At 40.4% G+C, this 26,530-nt stretch overlaps 2 protein-coding genes and 1 long non-coding RNA gene across 5 annotated transcripts in view; 2 read left to right on the top strand and 1 right to left on the bottom strand.

Annotated features, from left to right (window-relative positions):
* The window catches only part of LOC140594591 (uncharacterized), a 148,466-nt gene that overhangs the window by 107,376 nt on the left and 14,560 nt on the right, over nt 1–26,530 (bottom strand). The window lies entirely within an intron of this gene.
* C12H5orf63 (chromosome 12 C5orf63 homolog) lies at nt 168–20,099 on the top strand. 3 transcript variants are annotated; one of them, XM_072728663.1, is made up of 5 exons: nt 378–506; nt 14,862–14,979; nt 18,297–18,353; nt 19,502–19,557; nt 19,920–20,099. In XM_072728663.1, exons 2-5 carry the CDS (start codon nt 14,869–14,871, stop codon nt 20,038–20,040), a joined length of 345 nt encoding a protein of 114 aa, XP_072584764.1. In that variant the 5' UTR covers nt 378–506; nt 14,862–14,868; the 3' UTR covers nt 20,041–20,099. The 3 variants fall into 3 exon arrangements, with proteins under 3 accessions (XP_072584762.1, XP_072584764.1, XP_025850781.1); XM_072728661.1 differs by lacking the exon at nt 378–506 and adding an exon at nt 168–189 and having other exon boundaries at nt 19,502–19,966; XM_025994996.2 differs by having other exon boundaries at nt 387–506; nt 19,502–20,099.
* MARCHF3 (membrane associated ring-CH-type finger 3) overlaps nt 422–26,530 on the top strand; it is a 178,342-nt gene continuing 152,233 nt past the window's right edge. Inside the window, exon 1 of the mRNA XM_072728660.1 lies at nt 422–506. The gene's annotated coding sequence lies outside the window, so the exon portion shown is untranslated. The remainder of the gene's footprint in view (nt 507–26,530) is intronic.

The raw sequence follows: 26,530 nt of genomic DNA on the forward strand, positions 1-26,530 counted from the left end.
GTTCGCGGAACGCAGGTCTGTTTAAAGGATAACTGACTGTGGGGAGGGTACAGCCGCCAGTTTCACTCATCCTCGAGGTGCCCATGACCTAGCCAGGCGGGACCCAGGGGAAGGAGGCAGTAAACACTGGAAGAGTGAGCGAATGAACGCAAGGATGAGTTAAAAGAACCTGAACCGCACCGTTTCAAGGTTGGCTCCTCATTAAGAACCGTACCCCAGCGAGCCGGGGTCACTTTTCCACGGCTTTTGTTTCTGACATTTGGCCCTGGTTTTTGCGTCCCCGCCCCCGCTCCTCCTCAGCAACAGCTCAGGCGTGGCAGCCCCTGCGGAGTGGCGACGCGCTCGGCGAGCGGATCCACGGAGGCTGCAGCCCCCGGCGCCGCGGGCCGGGGCGGAAGTGCGGGGCGCGAGGCGGGAGCCGGGAGCCGGCTGGTCGGCCGGAAGTGCCGGCCGGGGCGGAAGCGGCGACGCGGGCGACGCGGCGACGTAGGCGTCGGGAGGCTCAGGTGGGTGCGGGTGGCCTGGCGGCGGCGGGCAGGCCCTCGGGTCCCCGCCCGGAGCCGGCGGGCGGGCGGGGCACGCGAGCCCTTCACTGTGCCGCACGCTGCCAATTTCGATCGTCGTTAGAGGGAATTTAATTAAACCGGGAGCCATAGATCCATGAACCTCCGGGGGGGAGATTATAGGCATTTGTGTGTCTGCGCGCGCGCACGAGAGATGGCGCTCTGGGAAGTGGACAGAAATAATGAGCGGGAAAAGGCAGCTCTTTAAGAGAAAGCAGAAAACAGCTCAAGCTTCGCGCTTTTTCCAGTTTTTCCATCCATGCCCCGTCCCGGGTTTAATGGAATTCGTATGAAGTGGCAGTATAATCTCAGTGGCAGCCCGCTGAGATGACCGCCTTTTTAAATATTTTTGAGCACGCATGGTGACCTTTAATTGGTGGGGGGCGGGGGGGTGAAAAGGTTGAAAGGTGCTGTAGGGAACGTGGCTTTCTGGACCCTCTCTCTCTGCTTCGCCGGCGCAGGCTCCCCTGGGTGGTGAACAGTGTGATAGTAAACCGGAGACTGCACAGTTCTCAGCACACACTTCGCCTGGTCGGTCACCCCTGATAAATACCAGTTGGTAGAATTTTTTTTTAAAAGGTCCAGAGTTCAAGAAGTCCTGGCGAAATTATTAACGTGAATAGGCAAGTTGTCTTTAAAAAGGTTTTTGCCAGGATGATCTTTATTATTGTTTCTTTCTTTCTTTCTTTCTTTCTTTCTTTCTTTCTTTCTTTCTTTCTTTCTTTCCTTTTTTTTAGATTTTATTTATTTATTCATGAGAGACAGAGGCAGAGAGAGAAGCAGATGTGGGACTCAATCCCACAACCGGGATCACGACCTGAGCCAAAGGCAGACGCTCAACCACTGAGCCATCCAGGCGTCCCTATTCTTGTTTCTTCATAGGAAGTATCTCATACAGTACTTCATATTGTAGGGCCCTTAAAAAAAAGTCGATCCATCTATATACACACGGTATGGCCAAGCTGGAGCCCAGGCTATAAGCTCCTCCAGGATAGGAATAGTGGCTAGGACCTGTTGCACACCCAGCACTTTCTAGCCTGTTTTCCAACATAAGCAGGGCTCCTGTAACTACACATTGTCTTGGTTAAGCAGTTACAGGAGCCATGCCTCAGTGTGCATGCCACTGTACAAGTTGAAGTAGCCATTACAGGCCACAATCTCCTCATTTAGTAATTATATGAAAAATAGCTTATGAAAATGCATATGACTCTCTCTACCAATATCTGGAGCTATATATATTTGAAACACTTGGAAAAAGAGGTATCCCCTGGAAATACTCAGTGATTATTGTAACATCAGGATAAGTAGCAGAACTCAGTCATGGTTCTGTGTGAAATGTCATAGCCTAATAACCAGGATTCTGTTCTCCTGAAGAATTGCCTGGAACCAGAAAGTTGCAGTTGTGAAAATTAAGATGGGTGGGGCTGGTGCTCTGGACAGGCGAACTCCCCAGTTTGTCTGTACTTGCTGTGGTCAGTAGTAGCTGCCTGCTCAGGAAGAATCAATACTTTTTTTGTCTTCTTCACTAGAGGAAAATGTGGCTGTGTGGTTTTATTTAGATGGATTGATGGCAGATAAGGTCATAGGAATGAGGATTTTCCAACTTGGGAATTTATTGGACTGTATTTCTGTTTTATTCCAGATGCCTGGCTCTGGCGTACTCTTAAGTACCTAGAGGCAATGTGGAGATATGCCTTCAAAAAAAGTCATTTCTTATTGTTGAAATTTTTGTGTTTCATAATATGTGCATACTCTAGCTGTCTGATGTGTTCAGTTACTCTAATGCCAGGGTTTGGGGTTTCACATGTAGCAGGACCTTGAGATAATATGGTACAAGTACTAAGGTTTTTTTATGTTCCTTATTTTGAATCTAATTTTGCCACTGCTTTATTCAAAGAGTGTACATCAGAGGAAGTCAGAAGCCAGCTGGGATGGTTCCTGCATGCAGTTTTAATCTTGTTTGCAATTATTTTGAAGGGGAGAAACCATCTGGATCCAGGGATCCACACAGGTAGCAGGGACTAGGCAAGCTTCCTTCATCTTTCCTCTAGTATCATGTAGCAAGTTCAGAGACAAAATCACTAGAGAAAGAATATGCCAAATGAAATGTTTAGGCTAAGTTTCTCATAGATAATTATCCCACATCCTTAACATTCCATTTACAGTTACAGGAACATGGAGGCATGGAAACCTCACTCTTTGTATTTGAATCCTTACCAAAGATAAGGTTTCCAGAGATAGAGGCAAAATTCAAAATACTTTCTATTTTAAAATGTGCATCCCCAAGGATTTCAGAGCATTTCACCATTAGTATCTGGTAACAACCATTTTACTGTTATAGGCTTCACCAATGCAGTATTGTATTGTTTTTAACTTTTACTTCTGCCCAAGGTATGAAGTCCTTAAGGGCAGGGAAAGTATCTTAAGTCAGAAAGTATCTTAAGTCACTCTTATATTTCTAGTACCTGGCACAGTGTCTGATGCATTGCAAACACTTAGTACATGCTACAGAAATGAAAAGACAGTGTCCCTGAAGGGAGAGTGGATCTCTAACATCATTGGGGTGGAAAAAGATAGAGAAAAGGAATATAAAACAATAACCTTTCAAGAGGTTACTAGGTAAAAATATTGCAGTTACCAATGCCTTGATCAACAGCTTGGAGTAGGGAAGTGCATATTTGAGAATCTATAGTTGGTCATCAGACTACCTTTCAAGGAGATAAGACCTGATCAGCTACAGAGCCTCGGTTGTGTCGAATGAAATAAGCAAGTTGAAAGGCACCATGAGCCCTGTCTCCACACTCCATCCAGGCCTGCCATGCTCGACTCCTCCCCCAAAGACCTGTTGAGCAAATATTTGAAGACTGTCCTTTTGAAGGTATAACAAATAATTAGCTTACCTAGGTCACTAATATCTTCATTTGTTCCTTCCTTAAGGACAGACTATCTATGGTCACTATTTTAAGGCTAGGGTGCCCAAATAATACTGGAAGAAAGCCCAAACCATCTTTTCTACTTTGCTAACATTCCCACAAAGTTGACTGCTTTTGGTGTTGTAATGGGGCAAGCATGTAGGATACACTGTTTCCTTCTGTTGCCAATGGGACTGCAGCAGAAACCAGAATGTTACTGCTGGAAACAAATGAACTTCCTCTCTTTGTTCCTGTACTTTTTCATATTAATCATGAAATCATGGGGAAATGGCTTCTAGTTTACTCAGGGGGAAGGACATGAGATTGAATTATTTGACTTTTAACTCTTTACTTTTTAAAACATGGAGTTTCTTCCAGTCAGCCAAGAGAAAGAATAGTGTTATTTAATAGAAATTCAGTCAGCTGAGGCAGCCTAGGATGTAAGAATAAAAAAAAAAAAAGAGAGAGAGAGAGAGAGAGAGAGTGAGAGATCTAAGTTCAGCTCTGTTTCTCCAAGTTCAAAAATGAAGTTAATCTGTATCCTAGATTTAGAGACCAGAACCTCATTCTTAAATTAAAAGGATTCTGCTGTCCGAAGCTGAAACTTTCTCACCCTCCATCTTTAAGTTAAGCCTTAAACAATGTGGTATCTGTTATTTGGTATATTCTGAGGATTTATGTATAAAACTTTCTAAGATTTTTTTTTGGAAGAAAGGAAGTTGAACTTGGAGATCCCTTCTAGTTTTGAAAATTCTGTGTCTCATTATGTATAAAAATAAGCCATTGTTCAAGGACAAAATATAGAAAGATGAACCAAAAAATGCAGTATGAAAGGCTTCAGTTAAACATTATCTATAAAGCAATGGGATCTTCAAAGTCACCTCCCAGTTCCAAAATATTAAGATATTCCATGATAGGTATTAACTAACATAATAAGATCCACAGTATTGAAGAATCTGACATGACTGGGAGTTGTGGGAGCATGACCTCAAGAGAACATGGTTCCCAATATTCAGATTGAGCAGGCCTAGGTATTGTTGGTATCACAAGTCCAAGAAAATGCTGGATTTAGTAACTCAAAGTTTCCAAAGTCATTTGCTACAGAATGGCTAAAAATGAATGAAACATCTTTCAGGTCTTGGGTGGTCATGAAGATAAATTCACCTCTTTGGCAAGATGAATTGGAAATGGTGGAGTATTAGTGATGGATGGAAGACCTTGCCTAGATGGACAGATTTTGAATTGCAAATAGTTGTTTTTGGAAATGGGATTGTGTCCTTTGTAAATAGCAAGGAAACTGGAATTACTAGCTGGGTACAGTAAAACTAAGATGTTTTAATGAAATTGCCTTCTTTCTGGGCCAGTATTAAATATCAGATATTTTCAAAGGGGATAGGTCATTTTGGTTAAGAAGGATAATGTGGAAAGGAGTCAGCATTAAGTCCTTATGCACTTTGTCCCTGTTCCTTGAACTTGAATGATTTTGCTCTCATCTTAATGCTGTCTTTATGGAATGAAAGAATTTTCAAATTGGTTTTTAAACTCTATTAAGCCCTCATGTATGATATAACTTAACCACATTATTCAGGTTTTCTTGGCTTTCAGGAACAGCTTTGCAGCCATTATGTCGTAATTGTACTGAACATTGTTGAACATTCTGAATTCAGAATATGCCTCTCTGGCTCCAAGCCAGATGCTGACTCAGTGTCTTTGGGATGAGAGGAGGGGTACCCTATTGTGTTAACAGGAAGTAGTCCAGAATCCCCTTTAGATCCCCGGGAGCTAGAGGGAGTGTATAGTAGCAGTACACTACTGTTTCTGGTTAGCATCTTCATTTTCATTCTCTCAGCTGAATATTTTTCTGGAAACCCTCCCCTGACATTTTCATGTGCACCAACCCCATTACTGAGCAGACTCCTCTAAAGCAATGATCTGGAAAGTATGACTGCTAAGGTCCAAAGATTCTAAAACAAACTCTTGTTTACACTAACGATTCCCCTCTCCTTCCACTTCACATTTGTCAGCTTGCGAGGCAGACACAAGGGTGCTTCTGGATGTGGAGAAGAATGCAGAGATGATGAGGGTCTGTCATTAAAACATTTTTTTTTAAGTGTGTCAAACAGTAAGAAAAAGATACCATTCTTCCTCTTTGGAGGCGCTTTTCCATCTCAGATGCTCAAACAGTTGCAGGATGAGTGCCTGACAATGCCAATGTCACCTCTGCTGGGTCTTTTTGGGTGCCAAGGCTTCCTGGTTATGATTGAGGAGCTAGAGAAGCAAATGTGCAGTGAGCAAGTGCATTTACACTTGTGTAGGGATCTCTGCGTGAATTTTGTTCCTCTTTAAATGGTCTAGCATTTTAGATTCCTGCAGTTACAAACTACTTCAGATTCTTTGTTTGGGGCCTTTCAAAGTCATGGCTAGTGCCATGGTGTTTCTTTAGTGTATGATACCCCTTTTCTGACCAGCAGAATATTTGACATCAAAGCCTGTGGGCACAGTTTCTCTCTGTCTCTATAAAATTAGAGAACAGGACAGGGGGTAGCATTTCTGTCATATAGATGAGGAACTGACCATTATCTCAGAACTAATCAGTGGCAGTTGCCTGTCTTTGGGGTGTATATTTATAAAATCCTCACCCCAAAAATGCACTCAGATATGCTGAGTTCCAACTGAAATGCTAAATGAAGAGTGATTCTCAAACTGTAAATGAGGAATTATTCCATTTGTGCTTAATTCCCCTGACTGATGATTTAGTTGGGAGCTGTGTTTATTTGCATTTACCTTACATTTATTTTGACCTCTATGCAAGTTATTCAAAATTGCTTTGGAAGAAATTTTGTCTTGAAAGACAATCAATAAAATCCAACTTTAACATTACCTAGGCAGCTGGTTTGATATACATGGATTGATGTTCTTAACTGGTAAAATAGATGAATTTTTTAACCTTTGAAAATATAAAGGCAGGTATTGGGAAGGGCAATTGGAAGGGAACTGGCTTTTTTCCAAAACCTATCAAAGGGAAACCCTGACCCCCCAAAAACTAGATTTTAGTGTCCTGTTCTGTAATTTTCTGAAGCCTAAGGAAGCTAAGCCAATACCAGGTGCCAAGGTATTGGCAGGTCTAGATATCTAGTCTTACTTGGACTTAGTGACATCCTGTGTAGAAGATAAATATGTTGGTTCTTTAATCAGTGAGATCCTGTCTTGGAAATTCCTATTTAAGTAATATCCACAGTCTGAAATTTTCAGCTACTTCTGTGTAAAATAATTTTCAGTTTTGCATTTCCCTATTTCTGAGACTGCTATACTAGAGATCTAAATCTTACTTTTGAGGCCAGTAAAAGCATGCTTTAGTCAAGAGAATCATTATCATAATTATCGTTTTCAAGATTTATTTATTCATTTGAGAGAGAGAGAGAATCTCAAGCACATTCCCCACTGAGCAGGGAGCCTGATGCAGGGCTCGATCCCACAATCCTACGATCATGACCTGAGCCAAAATCAAGAGTTGGATGCTCAGCTGGCTGAGCCACTCAGGCACCCCTTATCATCATAATTATTAATAACAAAACTTTACTTTTAGCATCAGTTTAGTAATAAAGGCTGATTTCTCTATTCTGCTTTGTAACTTATACAAAGATTTTTACATTTATTATCTCTTTTGAAGATATTCGATCAACTTTTGCCTTCACCTTTCTCCAACCCATTGCTTCCATCCTCACCAGAAATATCCACTTTTAGTTAAGATGTTATTTTAGGCAAGAACCAGACAGGTAGTTCACTTTAGGAATAGGCCTTGGTTAGAAGATTTTATTGTTTTAAAGCAACATCAGACTCATTCCATCTGATTTATGGTAGATTCTTTCACTATCCCATTATGGAAGCACTTCCTACCCGTGGGTTCTGTGATGACCTCACCAGCCTTTCCTTCTGCCTCCTTGGCTGGTTCCTCTCTCCACAACTTCTGAATGTTGGATTGCCTCAGAGATCTGTCCTTTTTCTGTATTATTTAGATCATCTCATCTGGTTTCATAGCTGTAAATACAGTCCCTGAACTCATGGAATCTCAGATTTTTATCTTCAGCCCTGGCTTCTCTCCTGAATACCAAACCTGCATCTGCGACTCTCCATGAGCTCCAACTTGTCCCCAACGGAGCTGTCAGCCCCATATACTCTTCAATCTGTTCTTACCTCACTTGTCCTTATTTTAGTAAATAGCACCACCACCCACCAGAGGCGCAAGGCCAAAACTGGCTCTGTCCTTCCCACATCTTCAATTCCTCATATCCAGTTTAATGCCAAGTTCTGCTGGCCCCGTTTCTGCCCTTCTCCACAGCACCATCCTTTCTTACCTTGATTACTACAACAGCCATTGAAGGGGGTCCCTGCCTCCACCCCCACCCCCAAATCCATTCTTTACACAGTAGCTAAAGTGATCTCTTAGACTGTATATGAGATCATGTCACTTCCTTCTTCTAAATCTAATTGTAATAAAAAACCTCAACATGGCATGGGAGGACCTAAGTGATGTGACCCCCACAGATGAATTTTGAGCCCAGTCTCCTGCCACTGTTCCCTTTGTTTACTGTGCTCCAGCCATGTGGTCCTATATGTTCCTTCCTGTAAGTTCAGACCGTGCTCACCTTGAAGCTTTTGCACTTAATCTTCCTCTCTCCCAAATGTTCCTGCCTCAGACTTTTTGCATCTTCTCAGCCTTTAGTCTCAGCAAACCCTACACCTACTCAGAGTACCTAACTCGAGGACCTGCCTTAGTTACCATCACATCACCTTATCTTACTCCCTCTCCTCCACTTGTCACTATCTGATATTGTTTGACTTAATGTCACTGGAATATGGACCCCATGAGGGCAGGTACCTTGCTTTCCTGGTCACCACTACACCCAGCACGTATAATATCCCCTAACAGATGGAAAACATCAGGTAATTGTTGAATACATGGATGCCTCTCATCCCACACCTAGGCTGTCATAAATGACCTCTAACTCTTTCCCACTTCTGTTCTCCTCTTTTCTGATGTCCATCCTGACTGCTGCTTCTAGATCAGTCTTCCAAAATACTGCTTTTATCACAACACTCTCATTCAGAACCCTTCAGTGCCTCTCAACAAACAGACCACAGTAGTCCCTACTCCAGCACCTTTGTGTCTTACACCAGCTTGGAATGTTTCTCTGTTTTTGTATATGTATCCAAATCCTAGATGATTTGAGATCCTACTCTTGTGAAACCACCTCTGAACTCAGCCCACATGACTTTTCTCTTCCTTTCTCTTACAGCATTTAAGGAGGTCCTGAAAAAGAAAAAAAAAAAAAAAAAAAAGGAGGTCCTGGTTGTAATTCCTCCTGTATTTGTATTGTTTCAGTTAAGAATTTAACTCCCTTCTCCTAGATCCACTGAAGTATATCCCTCTATTATTCCTGTTGCTTGCATCTAGAATGTGAAGGTGACTTCTCCATGTGAGTTTTATTTGGAGGGAAAGAAATGGGCTAACATCAAGCAGGATGAAGAAAAAAAATGGCTTAATTTTACTGAGAATTTGAAAGAGGTGGGATATGGGGACAGAACACATATATTAAGTGGTAGATTTGAAATTGTAATCCTAGTGTATTGGCAAGGCCCACACTTCAGTTAAAGAACTTAACAGTGTGTTGAGTGCAAATTAACATAGCACCATTGAGTACAAACAGTGGAAGAGAGACATCCAGATACTTGGAAATCCCACTGTCATAGGAATAATCTGAAGGGAAATAGTCTCTAGGGACTCATGTGATCAGTCATTCCTTTCTGGGATTGATTTTTCTACTGCCTTCTCTGGCCCCCTGTATGGTAAACCTGTTGGCACTGAAATCTGGAAATAGAAGCTACAGGGAGTGAGGTGGATGTGTAGTGTGAGAGGCTGCTTCTTGCTCCCCAGATCCTGGGGCATGATGTAGGGCTCCTCATGGCTGCATATGTTTCAAGTTAGCAGTCCAACTCCATGGTCAGAATGAAGCTGTAGTGATTGTCTCAGAATATATACAAATATCGAAACAATATGTTTGTACACATTAAAGCAATAAAATATGATAATTATACCTCACTTTAAAAAAAAAAGAAGAAGAAGAAAAGAATGAAGCTGAGCAGGACATCATGTACAAGTGGGCCTGTTGGTGGGTGGTTTGCCTAAATATTTGTTGCAACATCTTGTCTCAGCTGGCTCCACCTCTCAGGCAGTTCTCCTGGCCTGATCTCAGGCTGCTGAGGCTGAGGAGCTGGAAAAGCACGTGTGATCCCACCCATGCCAGCAAGTGAGGGTCCCACTCCCTATTTCTGTTCTGTAGCCTCATTCTTGCCCTGCTTAGCTCCTTGGAGTTGACACCTCACAGTATCTGCTTTATTTTCAGCTTTGGTTATGTCCCTCTATGCTGCTTCTCTTTGTCACCCAAGATCCCAGGCTAGGCTCCCACTTGTTTGGGGGAGGAGGAGGTTTGGACGCAGGTGACTCAGAGGGGACACTGGGGAGGCAGCACATGTCCCTGTTTCCCTGGATAGGTTGAGCTCAGTGACCTAGACATGTCTGCTAAGAACAGCCTCACATTCATTACATAAACTTCCAGTAATCTAAAATGATGGGCTTTTGTTCCCAGTAGAGGTGTGTGGTATATGTGTGTGTGTGTGTGCGTACATGCGCACACAGGTGTGTTTCTAGTCACTTGGGTAAAAATAGGAACATTAACTTAGATGGTAATGAATGCGCAATGAAGGCTTAACATCTTACATGGCACAAATGACTAAACAGAAGCCCTGAGCCTCTCCTTATGGAACACACATTTAGCAAGAGCTACTGTAATAGTGTTTGGTTAATGTCAGCTCAGCATTAAATTTACATTATACTCTTGTGAAGAAGCTCCAACATTACCTGTTAATAACCAAGGTGGTACCTGAGCTTATATAGACTTTTTCATTTTGCACATGAACTAAACCTGCAGCTTGCTGATGAGGAATCATGTGAGCTCGGAGATTCAGTGTGCCAAAGGATTCTTTGTATGAATAAAAATTCTGGTCAGTGAAGGTCAGTTTCTCTACTCAAGCAAGAACAATGTTGTTTCCCTTCTAATCAGACACATGCAGTGTTTGAAGAATCCAGGGGCCCCACATAAGTGATACGCAACTCTAGTCAGGGCAGCTTCTCATGCAAGAAATGAATAATCCTTAATAAAGGCTCCAACGACCCTGGCTTCTTTCTGTACTGTAATCAGCTGCTTTAATGGTATGCCCTTGAGTGCCTCACAGGGAAAATGCTATAAAGTTAAGTTATCTTCCTTATCTTGCTTCAAGGAGGGCTGAATGGGTCCAATCAGTCCTCCCCCATGTTGTATTTGATTCTGCCATAAAGATGACTGGAGTCAGCCTCAGTTTGTTAAAAAGCCAGCATTCCCCTTTCTCTGTCAGGCTGATCCACGCCTCTGAGCAGCAGTGGACTTGAAACAGCAGGAGTCACCATCTTTATTGTTAGGCTGTGGAATTTGTTTTAGGCACATTCTAAATCCAGTCTTATGGCTTTTACTTTCTTTTTTTTTTTTTGGTCTGTGACAAAGGTGACCCAGTTGTGCTTTTGATATTATGAATACAGCTCTTTTCACTCATATCACAGAAGCATGTAACAAAATACAAAGGACAAAATTGTATCTGTGTGTAGTAAGGACACAAATAACATGACTAAATTCAATGACATAATCAAAAAGGTGTTGTCCTCTCCCAAGTTATGAGCTAACAGGCAGAAACTGCCTTTCAGAGTTTTTTTTTTTTTATAATGCTGAGATACTGCTCAAAAATAATAGAACTAATGAAAATGTCACATTGACAGAGTAGCCTGTATTAAGATTTTACTTCAGGAAGGCATGATTCAGTGAGTATGACATTGACAGCAATAGTGTTAGGGTTTACAGAGTTAGTAAAACATTCTAAGAAGAGTATGATAGATTTGCAATTGGAGTGAATCATTTTTCATTTATTTCTAGAAGTAAGTGGACTCCAGTGTTCAGAATTTTAGCCTTCAGATCTTATTTCTGCCTAGGAGAAGCATAGGGAGCTTTTTTAATATCACACTCTAATATAGTATTCTAATACAGTGCTTACAAAGAAAGAAGTTAATTTAACAATGTGGTAAAATGCATGTGCCATAGGACACTTGGAAAATATGCAGGTAGTAAAACTGCATAATGCTAATGCTTTTCTCAGTAAACAAATGTGCCATGTTTAAGTGATTAAATACATGGGAAAAGGTAGAAATAGAGTCTAACAATGGAAAGAACTAATTTTAAACAGAATGGTTGCAGCATCACTGAAGACTCAGCTCTCTGGTTCATTCCAGCAAATCTGGAATGAATAGCAACTCTGTTTACTATGACAGGTTTTATTTGTCTTGGGTGCAACCAAGACCACATGCTGTGTTTTGTCATGTTGGAAATACTAAAGCAGATTTCCTTTGTGAATGTGACTTTTTTTTTTTTTTAAACCTTAACACCTCAGTCTCAAGCTAGGTAAAAGCAGTAAGTTCTCCTTTCCTTACCATTCAGACATCAATAAAGTCCCTCCACCAAAAGCACATAGCTGCAGTTCACTGTCCTAGTGGTAGTCTTAGGTCACTGCCATAGATGGCCCAATCCTTCTCATTTCCAAGAGCTATCTTTCTGTCTTTAACAAAACTAATTGTTTGTTTTCTTTCTTCTCCATATAGCACAGCTTCTTTCATTCTATTCCCTAGGAAGATGTGCCACTGTGGGCATAGGGCCTTCCCAAAACCAAGGATGCAGAAATTTTTTCCTAGTGTAAAAATGGCCAATATTCTACCTTCCCCCCTCATTTATATCCTGTGTAGACAAAGCCGTGCTTAGAAACTGTTGTCTTCAACCACTTTCACCTATTGGAGTTGTTGATTCTGCTGAGTTTATGGAAACGGTGTATACCAGGGCTTAACATTTAGTTGAGAAGAGCACAGCATACTGTAAAATTGTTTAGATCCACTTTCTATCTTGGAATAATGGTGGGTAGCAGATCCTTGCAAAGTGTTCATCACATTCCCTTTTATGCATTATCGAGATCATTTAGTTAGCAGGAAGATCCAGGGAGAAGTGGAAGGCTACGAGTTTAAGAGTGAAGGAAAGATTATTGTTTTCATAGATCAGACTCCAATCTTCCAATCTTTTTTTTTAAATAAATAAATAAATTTTATTTATTTAAAAGAAATTTAAATATTTTATTTAAAAGAAATAAATAAATTTTATTTATTTATTCATGAGAGACACATAGAGAGGCAGAGACACAGGCAGAGGGAGAAGCAGGCTCAATGCAGGAAGCCTGACGTGGGACTCCGTCCCAGGTCTCCAGGATCAGGCCCTGGGCTGAAGGCGGCGCTAAACCGCTGAGCCACCTGGGCTGCCCCAAAATCCAATCTTTTTGTCCTGTATTCTTTATACTAGTTTGATATGGGTTGTTATTTTTCTCTAAAATCTTATCATTCTGTTTGAAATGAGCTTAAGGCTAATCTTATGCTAAGAAGCATAGTCAGCACTAGAGATTAGCACATAATTAATACAGTCATGCTCTGTGGAGCAGAGCATGCAGAGATCAGAGTTGGTGGTGAAGAGGTTGGGACCCCTGTAGTGCCTGGCCTACAGTCTTGTGGGTATTCTGCAGAACATTAACCTGTAGTTCTGACATGAGCTCTGCTCAATTAGTGACTGCTGTGCACACCGAGTGTCTGATCAGAGCTAGAAGTGAGACTAAAGAGGTGGAGAAAGGTTCATTCCAATACCTGAAATATTTGAACAAATACCTGAACACCTACTATGTGCCAAGTAAACGACAGATGCTCAGGGACACTGGGGCAAATAAGTACCTGCCCCTATTGAAGTCACATTGTAGTAGAGGGGACATATAGATAAATAGTTTTAGGCAGTAAAAGATAGAAGAAAACTATAGCAAGGCAAAAGGATGGAGTGTGGTGGGCTGGCCAGTCTTGGTGAGGTAGTCACTAAGGCATGACCAGGACCAAATGAGGAAAGACAACTTAAGATCGTTTAATGCATAAGGACAGCAAGTACAGAGATCCTGACAAAGAAATGGTCTTTAGGTATTCAAGGAACAGAAAGATTTGTGGCTGCAGCTTGCCAAGATAAGGGAGGAGAAAGTGAGATGAAGTTGGAGAGAGAAAGTAAAGCAAAGTTAAGAAATGAATATCCCAAGTATGAATTCATTTTGAGAATATTGATAATGATAAAGCCAATGGTGCATATGTGTTTTAAAAGTGAAATTATCATATCTATAGTTTTAAGGACAAAGCTGGAGGCTCCGTAGAATAACTAAGAATAAGTAGGCTGTCTTATGTCGAGCAAAGAAGCAAGATGAGGGAGCTTCAAAGCCTAGTGTTTGACGTGCTGCTATTACCAAGCTGTTCCTATTGGAGTATCTCCAGTAGTAACACTAGTACATTTGTGTATGTTTTTAAAAATGATAGCAATCTTCTTTTTAAATACTGAAAGACATGAGCAGATTTTTGTTTCTGACAAGTCAGTTCAACCTAATTCTCCCCTATGGTTCCTCTTACTCTAGCTCTGTGTTTCCCCATCTTTTGCAGTGGAGGGGGGCATGGATCTCCCAAGTGACAGCCTTAACCTTCACTTTGGGACTTGTGCTCTCAATTACTGTTTCCTTTACCATGAAGCTGGCTGTGTGTTGTTGAATGCTTGCCAATAAGATAAGCTATCTCTGCAAATACAAACCATTTCAGGAAACCTCCCCATTTCAGGGACTTAGCAGGATGCTGGCAAAATCTGCAGGTGAAATTTCAGTTTGTATTCTTTTTTTAAAAATATTTAAAAAAAATAAAATAAATAAAATAAAATATTTTAAAATTTATTTATTCATGACTGACAGAGAGAGAGAGACAGACAGACAGACACAGGGAGATGGAGAAGCAGGCTCCACGCAGAGAGCCTGACATGGGACTCCATCCCGGGTGTCCAGGATCACGCCCTGGGCGAAAGGCGGCGCTAAACCGCTAAGCCACCCAGGCTGCCCAAGTTTGTATTCAAATTAACAAACCCATGCAGTTTTCTTGCAGAAACCAAGTGATTAGGCACCCAGCTCATCCATAAATATGGATAGTTTCCCATTCTAAATTCTGTTGTTTGGAATACAGTGAATGTTGAGGCATCATGGAGACTTGCCAAACATCTGGGCCTCTCTGACACTCTTGGACCCCAAGAGGCAGTTCTCAAGTCTTCAAATTCCGTCATAGGCTTGCAGCTTACTGTTCATATTACAAACAGCAAAATCTAGGGCACATAAGTTTACTGGTCTATTTTTTTTTTTTTTTTGGCAGAATTAAGATGCTCTGGTTTCAAGGAAATAGCATGCAACTTGCCAAATACTCCTTTCAACTCCTCTTGAGAAATCTCTCTTCTAAGACCCTTCTGCCTGTGCTGACCTTATTTACAAAGGTACATAGTGAAAAACTAAATGACTTCAAAAACAAGAAGCATTAAATTGTTGCATGAAGAAAGTTGTACATCTAAGAAGCGGGGTGGGGTGAGGGAGGACACTGAAAGGAAAGCAATAGAATAAACTGTCCTTAGACCTACCTGCTCCTCCACTTTTCAGTGGCAGTGACAGTGGCACTAACTCTGGTTTCTATTCAGATTCTAGTGGTCTCACACTCTTCAGTGGGTAAACCAATATATTTAATAATCTCCCAATCCCTGCACTGGAAAGAAGAACTATCAGAAGAGAGATGATGTTTATAAATACATCACTTAGAAATATACTTAATTTGTGATGATTATGTTCCATAAAGTCACCACAAACACTGGATTAGTGAATACTAAACCATGGGCTCCCATGGCAGTATAGGGTTAGGTTCCAGTGAGTTTCTGGCCACGACATTTTTGTTGGCTGATCAATACGTGGCCTTGTTTGGCGTATGTTTCTGTTTCAAGACACTTCATTTAATATATATTGCTGATTCATCAACATCAAATTTATGGCCAATAACGCCCTATTTCATGCCTGAACAAAGTTTATTTAACAGTATTTTCTCCATAAGGCACATCACAGCCTTCTTATGCTTGGAAACACTACACAGTGCTTCAGCACTCTGCTTGGGGACCATCCTACATAGCAAAATCAACAAAAAGCACAACAATGCAAAAAGCATGGCATTCAGTACATCATGAAAAGGACACCTGTTGACAGTATGGGACCTGATACAATAAGGCAGACCATTATCTTGTCTAATAAGGGAATGTGCACTTTGGGTGACTCAGATTTTTCACTGCTCTATTCATGTCCTCAAATATCCATGAATGACCACAAAAATGTCACAGATATTGATTTTGGGTTTATAAATAGGTTTTAATGACAGGCAAATTTGCAAATATGAAAGCCACAAATGAGTATACTTGTTTTCATCCCTAATACTAATCTTAAGCCATAGTTGTTTAAAATTTTTAAGAGCTTTCCCCCCCTGAAATTTATAATATAAATATCACTGATTTCCTTTTGCTAGTTAACATTATTTTGTATGATGTATAATCTAAAAAAGAAGTAAAGTGCAGGGTAATAGACTTAACTTTAGTGAATAATACTCCCAACTTAAGCAAAAAAAAGTTCTCTTATTTAATACATTTTTCAGATTTCAGGCATTTTAGCAATTTGAAAATATCTGATAACTAATAACAAAGTTTAAATACTTTTTTAAGAATGAATTTCTTGTTGAGAATAGTTCATCTAAACCACTTTTCATATCTTGAAGTATATATTGCATTGTTGGAAATTATGGAATAAAAATAATTCATCATCTGTGTCTACATATGAGAAATGCATATGAGAATTAGCCATGGAAATAAAATAATCCCTTAAGGCTAGTGGTGCTCACTCAGCCTAACTATTCTGCATTATTTTTCAGTTTGAACAACAGCCAAGTTAGCCAAAGACATTTGTAAAAACAAAACAAAACAAAACAAAAACCCACACTAATCTTCCATTTAGCTTAAAATTTGTATTGAATCTTTGATTTGTGTCATTAGGCATATAATGAGATTGGCCAATCCCTGAGCCATTTGTAGCCAGAAGGGATAGGAAGCACTGATTGCCTGAGCCTAAGTCAAGTGTCTACCCTTCTTATTCAGGGATGCAGTCAGCCACACGCTGAGAGCAGTTCCTCTAAGGCAAAAATCAGGAATGCTTACAAGAAAGGAGCATGGGATGACCAACCCAATAAATGTCCATTACATTTCAAGGATAGAGTAAGTGTTCTATTGGTGCCGTTGAAAATCCTAGAAAAGGATGTTTGAATGGTCCAGACCACTGAGTCTTATCCTCTTTCAGTTCATAGGCCTCTTTAAAAGTTGATGAACCTTTCCCAATAAAAATACACATACACAGGATAATTTGCACAGACACCCATGTTTACAAAAACAAAACAAAACAAAGTTGATCTAGGTTCAACTGAAATTTTTTACTATTAAAGCAAAATGTTGGTACGTTTAGTATTTTTTAGCTTGTTCTGTTTTTGCTTTTAAAATCTTCTGACTTTCTGAAACGTTCTGAAACATTCCTAGAAAATTTCAGCATAATTATTTTAACACATCACAGACTATCCATAATCTGTTTATTGATGATGCTCATAATAAACGATGAGCCTAAGTCTCTGAACCAAGAAGTTAGGGCCAGAAAGACCCTTCTGAAGAAAAACTGCCTTCTTGTGATCTGGGTCCTTATTTCAAAACAAGCTAGGAGTTAAGCTGGAGGAGGGGACTTTCTTTTACAGAACATCTCACCTCTTCCTGTCATGTTAAGAAGCAGGTTTTATATAAGCATCAGTAATATTGCTTCTATTTTGGGCTCATGCAAGAGAACCTATAGCTAGTTGCTGTTCAAAGAGTCTAGGGCTGGAGAAGAATTTAAAATCTGCCAAAGATCCATAGCATTCTCAAAAGACTTCTCCAGTAGGTGGTTAAAGAATATAAACAGCTGGCACTAAAACTTGATTGTTACTCAGGTGGAGAATTAACCTGGGAAGCCTATGGCTGACACTTGCAATGAGAGAACAGACAAACCATTAAAGAGTTGGTTCAGTCATCACCCAAAGTAAAGAGAAATTTCTCCCTTTTTGATGGTGGGGCAATCACTATCTAACTTCATCTCAATGAGTTGATTCCTGTGGACTGATTAGGAAAAACAGGCAGGCAAAGATCAGTGCCTCCATATCAAAACAGACTTTAAGCTATTCTAGTGAAGTCACCTAGACCAGAAAAGTGTTCCTGACATAGGAAGGACCAAGCTCTAAGAGTCTAAATCAATGAAAAATAATCTTCCTAATACTAATTAGATAAAGCCAATCACAAAAAAAGTAAGCAACTGAATTTACTTATTTATATATGTATGTATATGTATACACATATGTAATAAATTTAGATGTGTATGTGATATATATGTACGTGTATATAATGTATGCACATATATGTGTGTAACAAGGGTAAGCATCTATATTTATTATATGTGTGTACACGTATATGTATAAATAGATTAACTTATGGTGAAAAATCAAAACAACTAAAAAAATGCTGACAGCCAATTTATCATGAAACACTAGCTATTTATAAGGTTCTATGGCAATGTTTTGCTTTGGAAATAAAACAGTATAATTATCATGGTTTAAAAAAAGTCCTTTAAAATAAGTATAATCTGCTGCTTGTGGTTTTTGTCAGGCTGCATGCCATCCTTTGAATTTAATGGCTTTATTTTTTCCTTCCTGTAGGATCCATGCCCCCTTTGTGATGAAGCCAAGGAAACACTGGAGCCTTATAAAAACAGGGTAATACAGGTTACCCCCTCCACTCTCTGAAAATAGAGCATTCCTATCCAATCTTCATATGCCCAAGTGGAGTGAAGCAAATAAGCAATTAACATTAGTTTAGGTAGAAAAACTTTTTTAAGCATTCCCAGACCCAATTCTCAGGCTTTTCTGGTACTTTAGGACATCTTACTGACGGATCCACAGAATAAACTGAGATAAAGCACAGATGCTCACAGACACAGTTCAAAGCTCTAGGGGCTTGATGTTGAGTCTCTGCATGTAGGCTCCCAGGGAAGGAGCTTGGCAATATCACTTTCACTGCTCCGGGTGTGCACTGCCTCTAGAATGGCAAAACAAACGCTGAACACTACTTTCACTCTTCACCTTTTTTCCTAAAAGCAAAAGTCCTTTGCAGATTTTTTTTTCAGTTACCAAAACAGGTACCAGTGTAGGTATTTCTCATAATAGCCAAGTAGCCTGATACAAACTTTCTAAAAGGAGAAACCTTCATAATACAGTGTGGCTTTATGTATATGGAATCGATATACATATGTAGTATAGAGTATCCACCAGGATCCTTTCTTTGGGAAGAGATTAAATTATTTTTCATTGAAATTTCCTTTCTGTTCTTCAGAGAGAGATTTCAGTGCTAATTTCCACAAAACTCATTACTCTTAGGAGCTTTTCCTCTGAGCAGTACTGATTTTCTTACTCTGACTCTTAAAATGAATCAAAGCTAACTAGCAGGTGCAATGTTCATGCTTTCTTTAAACTTGTGTCCCCATTCATTTTATCTTACTCTGTCATTTTCATGGAAGTGTTTTCCTGTAGCAAACCACGAAACCTTTCCCATCCTTATATGCAAAGCACATCGGTCCTGATTTTCACCTTCGTGATTGGGATGTATTTTATTTCATAGGGAATAGAGGAGTGACCCGACACTGAATGTAATAGGTATAATGGAACAATATCAAAACTGAGAGTTAAGGAATTTAATGAAATCAGTCAAGTTGTAGAAATTGGGGACATGAGATCGCTTGGGACTCAAGACAGAACAGCAAAACTCCTCAGCATGAGAGCTAGTCTCAGCATCAGGTTGGCCCTGTGGCTGTTGTATCATTCCATGCTTTCTAAAATACAGTGCTAGAGTCTGTCTCCATTTTCAGTTTATTTTACAGGAGGTGGACATCACACTCCCAGAAAACTCTGCCTGGTATGAAAGGTATAAATTTGACATCCCCGTTTTCCATTTGAATGGCCAATTTCTGATGATGCATCGAGCAGACATCTCAAAACTTGAAAAGCAGCTCCAGAAACTTGAGCAGCAAGGTACTGGAGGCTGGAGGGCGCCTTCATGATCCTCCACCCTCTCTGTCCAGATGGCATCTTCCTAGGATAGACTATGGCCTTTCCTGGCCCTACCGATGTTCTGAACTAGGTGGTACCCAGTAAATGGTGACATTACTCTTCTTACTGATGAAGTTGGCATTTTATAAAATGAGAGGAGTATATCGGCAGCAAGGGGATGATGGAGGGTGGGAGAAATCCATTTGTTTTATTTATTTTTCCCTTTTGTATTAATATGGAGGCATTTCACATTCACTGGACAGTGCAGTTTATGGGAAGAAGGCTCTGCATCCCTGCTGCTGCCCTCAGGGCTTCACTTTTTAATGAAAGAATAAATGCTCTTCCACTCAGTAGATAAAGTGAAATGTGAATTGTTAATAACTGTGCACAGTCAATAAAGGAGTGTTTTAACAAATACATCTGCATGAAGCCTATTTCAGTGGGATTTAATAATACCTGTTTAAAATTAGAATTCATTTTGAGGGGGGGTAGAAGAGAATAATTATCCTAGCCAAAAGGGCTTCATTTGAGAAAAACAAAAGAAAGATTTAAACCTCCAAAATATGTGTAAGAATCTCAACATGCTTCACACGTAGTCAGTGAATTGATTCATAATATTTGAAGGCTGCCTTTGATAGTTATTCATTTGTCATCAATAGAGTTAATTCAAATTGTAAAACAGTATCAGTTTTTAATATCTTGGAGAAAATTCACTTCTGAACATAACTGGACAGATATGCCATCTAAAGACAATATTCTTCACCATTTTATATAAAGCATTAAAAATGTAGATGTGTACTCTTATTTATATTTAGTTAGGTTTGACCAATATAGCAGTGGATTCATTTAAACACAAAATTGCCTTTTCCTCTTAAAATCACATCACTGTAATTTCATCTATAATGAAATTCTTTTGTGAACTATTTTAATGACTTTGGATATTGCGAGTCACTTGGTTAGATTTTAATTTGAGCAGTATGATTTAGTCTTAGAAATTATAGAATATTAGAGCTGGCCAGGTTTATACATTGTGTAGTCCCAATCCCTCGTTTTATATAGAATGAGAAATCTGACATTCATAGAGTTTCAGGGACTTAGCCCAAGGTAATAACAGGCAGTCAGCTGTCAGACCAGGTCTTGCCACCCCCCTCCTCCCCAAATTTCCAGTACTACCTGGGCTCCTTTTAGGGATTTTATTGTGTTATCTCACATACAACATCCTCAACCATTCTGGACGCAACACAAATTTGGGAGCAACTTAAAAAGCCTTCTAAAGTGACAAGAGGGAAAAAAAATCTAACAATTGAATAGTAGTGTTTATAATTTACAACTTTCTGGAACACATCTTATGTAATATATTCAATGAGCCTTGTGGAAGGCAATATTCTAGGATGGCCCTAATGAACCCTCACCCTTGTGTAACTCCCACCTCTGTGAATGTGGGTGGAACTCATTGAATATGATGAAATATCACTGCTCTGATTATGATATATCAAATGGCAGAAGCAAGATTATCCTGGTTGGGCATGATCTAACCAGGTGAGCCCTCTAAAAGCAGAGAGTTCTCTCTGTCCGGTTGCAGAAGAAATCACAGAGATGTACTCCAGCCAGCCTGGAAGGAAGCAAACATCAATGTCGTAAACTGCCTACTGGGGCTACATGACAAGAAACTGGGTGGCTGCTAGAAGCTGAGAGTAGTTATTGGCCAGGAGCTGGTAGGAAAATGGGGACATTGGTCCTATAGCTTTGAGAAATGAATTCTGTCAATAAGACGTGAGCCTAGAAAAGTATCCTAAGCCTGGTGTAAGAACCAGAGCCTGGAATAACACCTTGACTCCAGCTCAGTGAGACTCTGATCAGAGCAAAGGTTGGGATCACCTAATGTAAAGAGAAATGGATATAAGTGGGGCTCATTAGAAAGCCTGATGTGTGTCCCAAGGTAGGAAGAACACAGTAGCCTAACTCCCTGCTGGCATGTCACGTGAGAGATTAGCTAGCAAGCCACTCCTACTGCACAGTGAAGGAGAGCTGCTATTGCTCTGAGTTTGTCCAGAAAAATATGCTTGGATGTTTCTTCCTAGATCAGATGTGAGCCAAACGAGAGAGAGGGCTGGCTGGCTGGGGGAGCCTCAGGAGAGAAGCAGAGGTAGGATCCTGGGCTCCTAGGGGCTGAGGAGAGCCCCTCAGATAGGGAGTGCATCTGTCTAAATCACGGGAACTGCAGGTGAGACACCTCCCAAGAACCCATGAAAGCCTCTGTGAAATGTCTGCTTTGAATGGTTACCAGGCCCAGAGAGCTGGAGGTCATCTTGAAACATCACCACTAGGTAACAACTCTCCTGCCCTTGAGCACTTTTTTTTGCCTCATCCCAACTCTAGAAGAACCAGAGCTTCCAGGAGCAAGGAAAGAAAGGCCTTCCCCTTCCACAGCTTCTAACCGGCACGTGGCTTCACACTGATTCCAGGTAAGACAACTTCAAAGCAAGTTCTAGTTTTGATTATGAAATAGGAACGGACACACCCAACACAGTGTAAATGACCATGGGCCTTTCTGTTGCCTGAGAATATTCGAAAGAATCCTGACACTTACTCTGGTTTTTCATTTTTATCCTGAACAGAGTAAGAAATTCCCCCATTGAACACATTTATAGGGATGGCAGGAGACATAAATAAAGATGCTCTCTGATTGTATTCTATATTCAGAGTATTGATTATATGTACCAAATGTTTTTTTTAACCTATAAATCTTAAATCAATCTACTTATTAATTCACATTTGAGAGAGGAATGTGGTCATGTGACTAAGAATCCTGGAGAACTTTAGCAATCCCTCTGTTCCAATAGCTGAAAAGCAGAAAGGCAGCTATCTAGAAACATGGCATCTGAAAGGTAGTTTCATTATCCCATTATTGATAAGTATCAGATAATGTTCAGTCACTTATTATAGTCATTTTCATACTTTTCCTTTCTGAAATCATGTTTGTAGGCATCAATTTGTTTTTACATAAAGACTAATTTTGACACAAAAAGCTCATCATAATATTCTCCCACTCCCAAAGGAAATAGTAACATAAACTTCTTTTTTCCCCCTAAGCTAATGCTTTAAAATAGAGTGAAATAAACACAGAGTTTGGGACTGCACATTGCTGCTTTTGGCTATAGTGCTGTTTTCTTCCAGATGTCTCATATAACATTAAAAGGGCTTACTGGAAAACATATCACTTTGGCCAATTTATTGCAGGAAGCAAGGGCTCACTTGGACAAGTGCTGTTTTGTTTGTTTATAATAATGCAGCAACTCATGGAAATGTGACAATGGGAATCCTGGGGTAGGCCTCAGGAAGCACCCTTAGAGAGCCACAGAAACAGGCAGCACCCATTCTGCAGTGTCTTGGCCTCTTTCTTTCCCTCTTCCCTTCTGACTCACCAGTTCCCCTACTTACTCACAGTATCTGCTTTCCTATAACTGCAGCTTGCTTATGCCCATCATTTCTGCTGATCCTTCCATTCAGCAATACAGTGGTCTGAGTCTCTCAGCCTTGCTATTCTAAAATTCCAAAAGAGGGATTTTACTCAGCTTATATTTTATAGCCAGCCACCCATGTCATGGTAGCAGATCAGAACTATAGCAGAAGCCACCCGTGGGTCAGGCACCCATCCTGGACCCAGTTGGCTCTGGGAGCCAAGGTCAGATGGTATGCAAATCAGTCACTGCCCACTCAGCAGAGACTGAAGGCATGGTTGGCTATGATCAGTAGCTCTGGTACACATGCAGGAAGTTTAAGAGCATGCCACTCCATCCTATTCAAGAGAAATCCAGAGAAACAGTTTGGTAAGTTGATTTATATCCCACTCATGGGAGTAATGACAACTTGAACCAGGGCAATGGGAGTTAGATAGGGAGAGACATTGGGACATATTTGGGAGACAGGTTGACAAAACTTCATGATTGACTGGACCAGGGGTGGGGGCGGGGCATGAATAGAAGAAAGCATGGAGTCTGGGATGTCTGCCAGTCTACTTGCTATAGCTACTGGATAAATCCTGAGACAGTATAAAAGGAAGAGGAGGTTAGACTTTGGTTGTGCTTGATAGGTGGGAAAGACGGGACATGGTGAATTTGCCATGCTTGTGGGATATCCAGGTAAAGATTAAAGTTGAAAGTTCAAGTCAGAGGTCTGGGCTGGAGGTACAGATTTGACTGGAATGTGACTGGAACTGCATCCATCTGGCACAGATGGAGAAAAGTGGGCTAGGACTACACCCTGGGAAATACCAAATTTGACCACATGGATGGAGGAAAAGCCAGTAAAGGAAAATGAGAATAAGAGGTGATAGAATGAAGGGTGGGGAAAGGTCATGTAATTTGTATTCTTCGCTGTCTTTGATTATATGATAGCACCAGGCAGTATTCTAAGCAGTGAGGATAGAGCAGCAGACAGACAGCCAAGGATCCTACTCAGAGGCTTGCATTCTAGAGGGAAAGATAAACAATGGAGTTATTACAGCAATGGAAAATAGTCACATCTTGAAAGTCAGAAAATGAATTTTTCCAGGATAGTTGACCGTATCTACTGTCAAAAGAGCTAGGATGAGGAATTAAAAGAAGACAGTAGATTTGGAAATTAGGATAGGTCCTAATCCCTAGAACCTGTGAATGTTATCTTATATACAAAAGGACTTTGCAGATGCCATGAAGTTAAGGATCTTGAGATGGGGAAATTATCCTGGATTATCCAGGTGGGTCCTAAATATAACCACAAGTGTCCTTAAAAGAGGGAGACAGAGGGACTACAAAAGAAGAAGCATGTGATATGACAAAGGCAGCAAGAGGCTGGAGTGATACAAGAAAGAGATCATGAGCCAAGGAATCCAAGTGGCCTCCAGAAGCTAGGAAAAGCAAAGAAATAGACTTTCCCCAGAGCCATCAGAAAGTAAGGGCCCTAGCAACATCTTGAGTTGAGCCTAATGAAAGTGATTTAGGACTTCTGGCCTGTGGAACTATAAAAGAATAAACTTGTGTTGTTTTACACCACCAAGTCTGTCATAATCTGTTACAGCAGCAATAAGAAACTAATACAAATGGTAACTTGACTTTACTGAGAATATTATTTTTGTTGGGGGAATGGAAGAAGACATAGCCTGAAAGAAAATTGCAGTAGGATGATGAGTGGACGGTTTGGAAAAGATTGCAGAGTATCTATCTTTCATGAAGTTTTCAAACATATCTTGTTTTTAAAAAGCAACTAAGAGAACAAAAAGCATCAAAGAGGAGGGCTGAAGACTTGGCTAACCGATTAGCTCAATATCCAAAAATGACAAGCCATGTTGGGAAGTACCATAACCATCAGCCTAGCTTAGGTTTGGGCAGCAGAGTTCAGGGGTTTCCAGAGTGACTCTGACACTGGAGAGTAAACCATGGCAACCCATCCTCATCCGCAGATGCATGTATCAGACCCAGGGTTCTTGCTCACCACAGACACAAGAATACTTTGACACTATGACCCAAAATCCTACACCTGGCACAGATCTTGTATCTCTCTATTAACACAGAAATCCAAGAGGAACATTGAGGAACCTTCAATAGAGAATGATCTCAACTGGCCTGTCTTTCATTTAGGCACCAATGTTCAGGATTTTACCTCTCCCCTCTCAGGTTTAAAAAGGATGAGTGCCAAAGCCAATGTACTTTGGAATTATAAAGGCTGGAAGGACATAAACCTTCAGGAGAAGGGGAAACAAAATCATACAAAAGATGGAGAAGAAAAGCTCATAGAAGCAGTGCCAGCCAATATATTAGATACAATAAGAAGAATCCAGCACAGACTCATACTGAGTGTCAAAGCCATCCTTCCCTCATGCCAAAATGCTGTATTTGAACTCTTCCTGATGGAAAGCTTTTGCCCTTAGAAACAAGGTAGGCCTAATATTAATTGAAACGTTTCTAATTAATTCAGAAACACCAAGAAATAGAGAGGATTCAAGTTAAAGGCAACTTCAGCCCATTGTGCTACTCACAATTCAACAACGCAACCCAACTCCCCTGAGAAACTCTAATTGGCTCTATTATGCACTGCATTGCACAGAAGACCCCATCAATGATCCCAAGTCCTCTTGGCAAGGTCAGTCCATGCCCTGACCACTAAGGGAGGAAAGAGAGAAATAAAACATAGAAACCACTTCCCTCAAAACTCGGTTAAAATGTACAAGTGCATCATGGGACTAAGTTAAACTATTAGCTGAGTAACTCCCTTGTTCCTTGACCAGGCAAAGGAGGCATTGTCATAAGTTCTTTGTTAGGAATGTAATGCTAACAGATAAAAATGGGCATCTATTCATGACCTTGTAAAAGAAAAAAAAAAGATGTTAGAAGTTGGGAAGGAGCTGCTAGAAGAGCTAAGTTTCAGGATTTAACTCCACCTCCCTCTATATTCTCTTTATAAAGTTAGCCTCAAAGTAAGGCCAGCATCACTCTTTTAAGATCGGATGAGATTAAGACATTCAGAAACCAGATTGTGGGATTTATTCCCATTGTGATTGCTGACTTCTAGTATCAGACTTTTGTTCTGCATGACAGCTCCCATCTTGCAAACTAGCAAGAATCTTGAATTTGGCAAGGATCCTGCTCTGTGAAGCATTTTCAAGTTGGAGTTTTTAGCAATGTCACATTTCTCTAAGCCAGTAACAAAGAAAAGGTTGAGAGGGCAAAGGAAGTCATGGAGTTCTCACCTATTAGCATAAAACAACCTTCTAGCTGGCAGGTGTAGGCCAGCTTGTTCAGGGTGATCACAGTCTGAGATACCAAAGTATTTTTTTTTTCAATCTCTTTACCTTCCCAAGTAATTGCAAT

The sequence above is a fragment of the Vulpes vulpes genome, chromosome 12, assembly GCF_048418805.1.
Source record: "Vulpes vulpes isolate BD-2025 chromosome 12, VulVul3, whole genome shotgun sequence".
NCBI classification, from domain to species: domain Eukaryota; kingdom Metazoa; phylum Chordata; class Mammalia; order Carnivora; family Canidae; genus Vulpes; species Vulpes vulpes.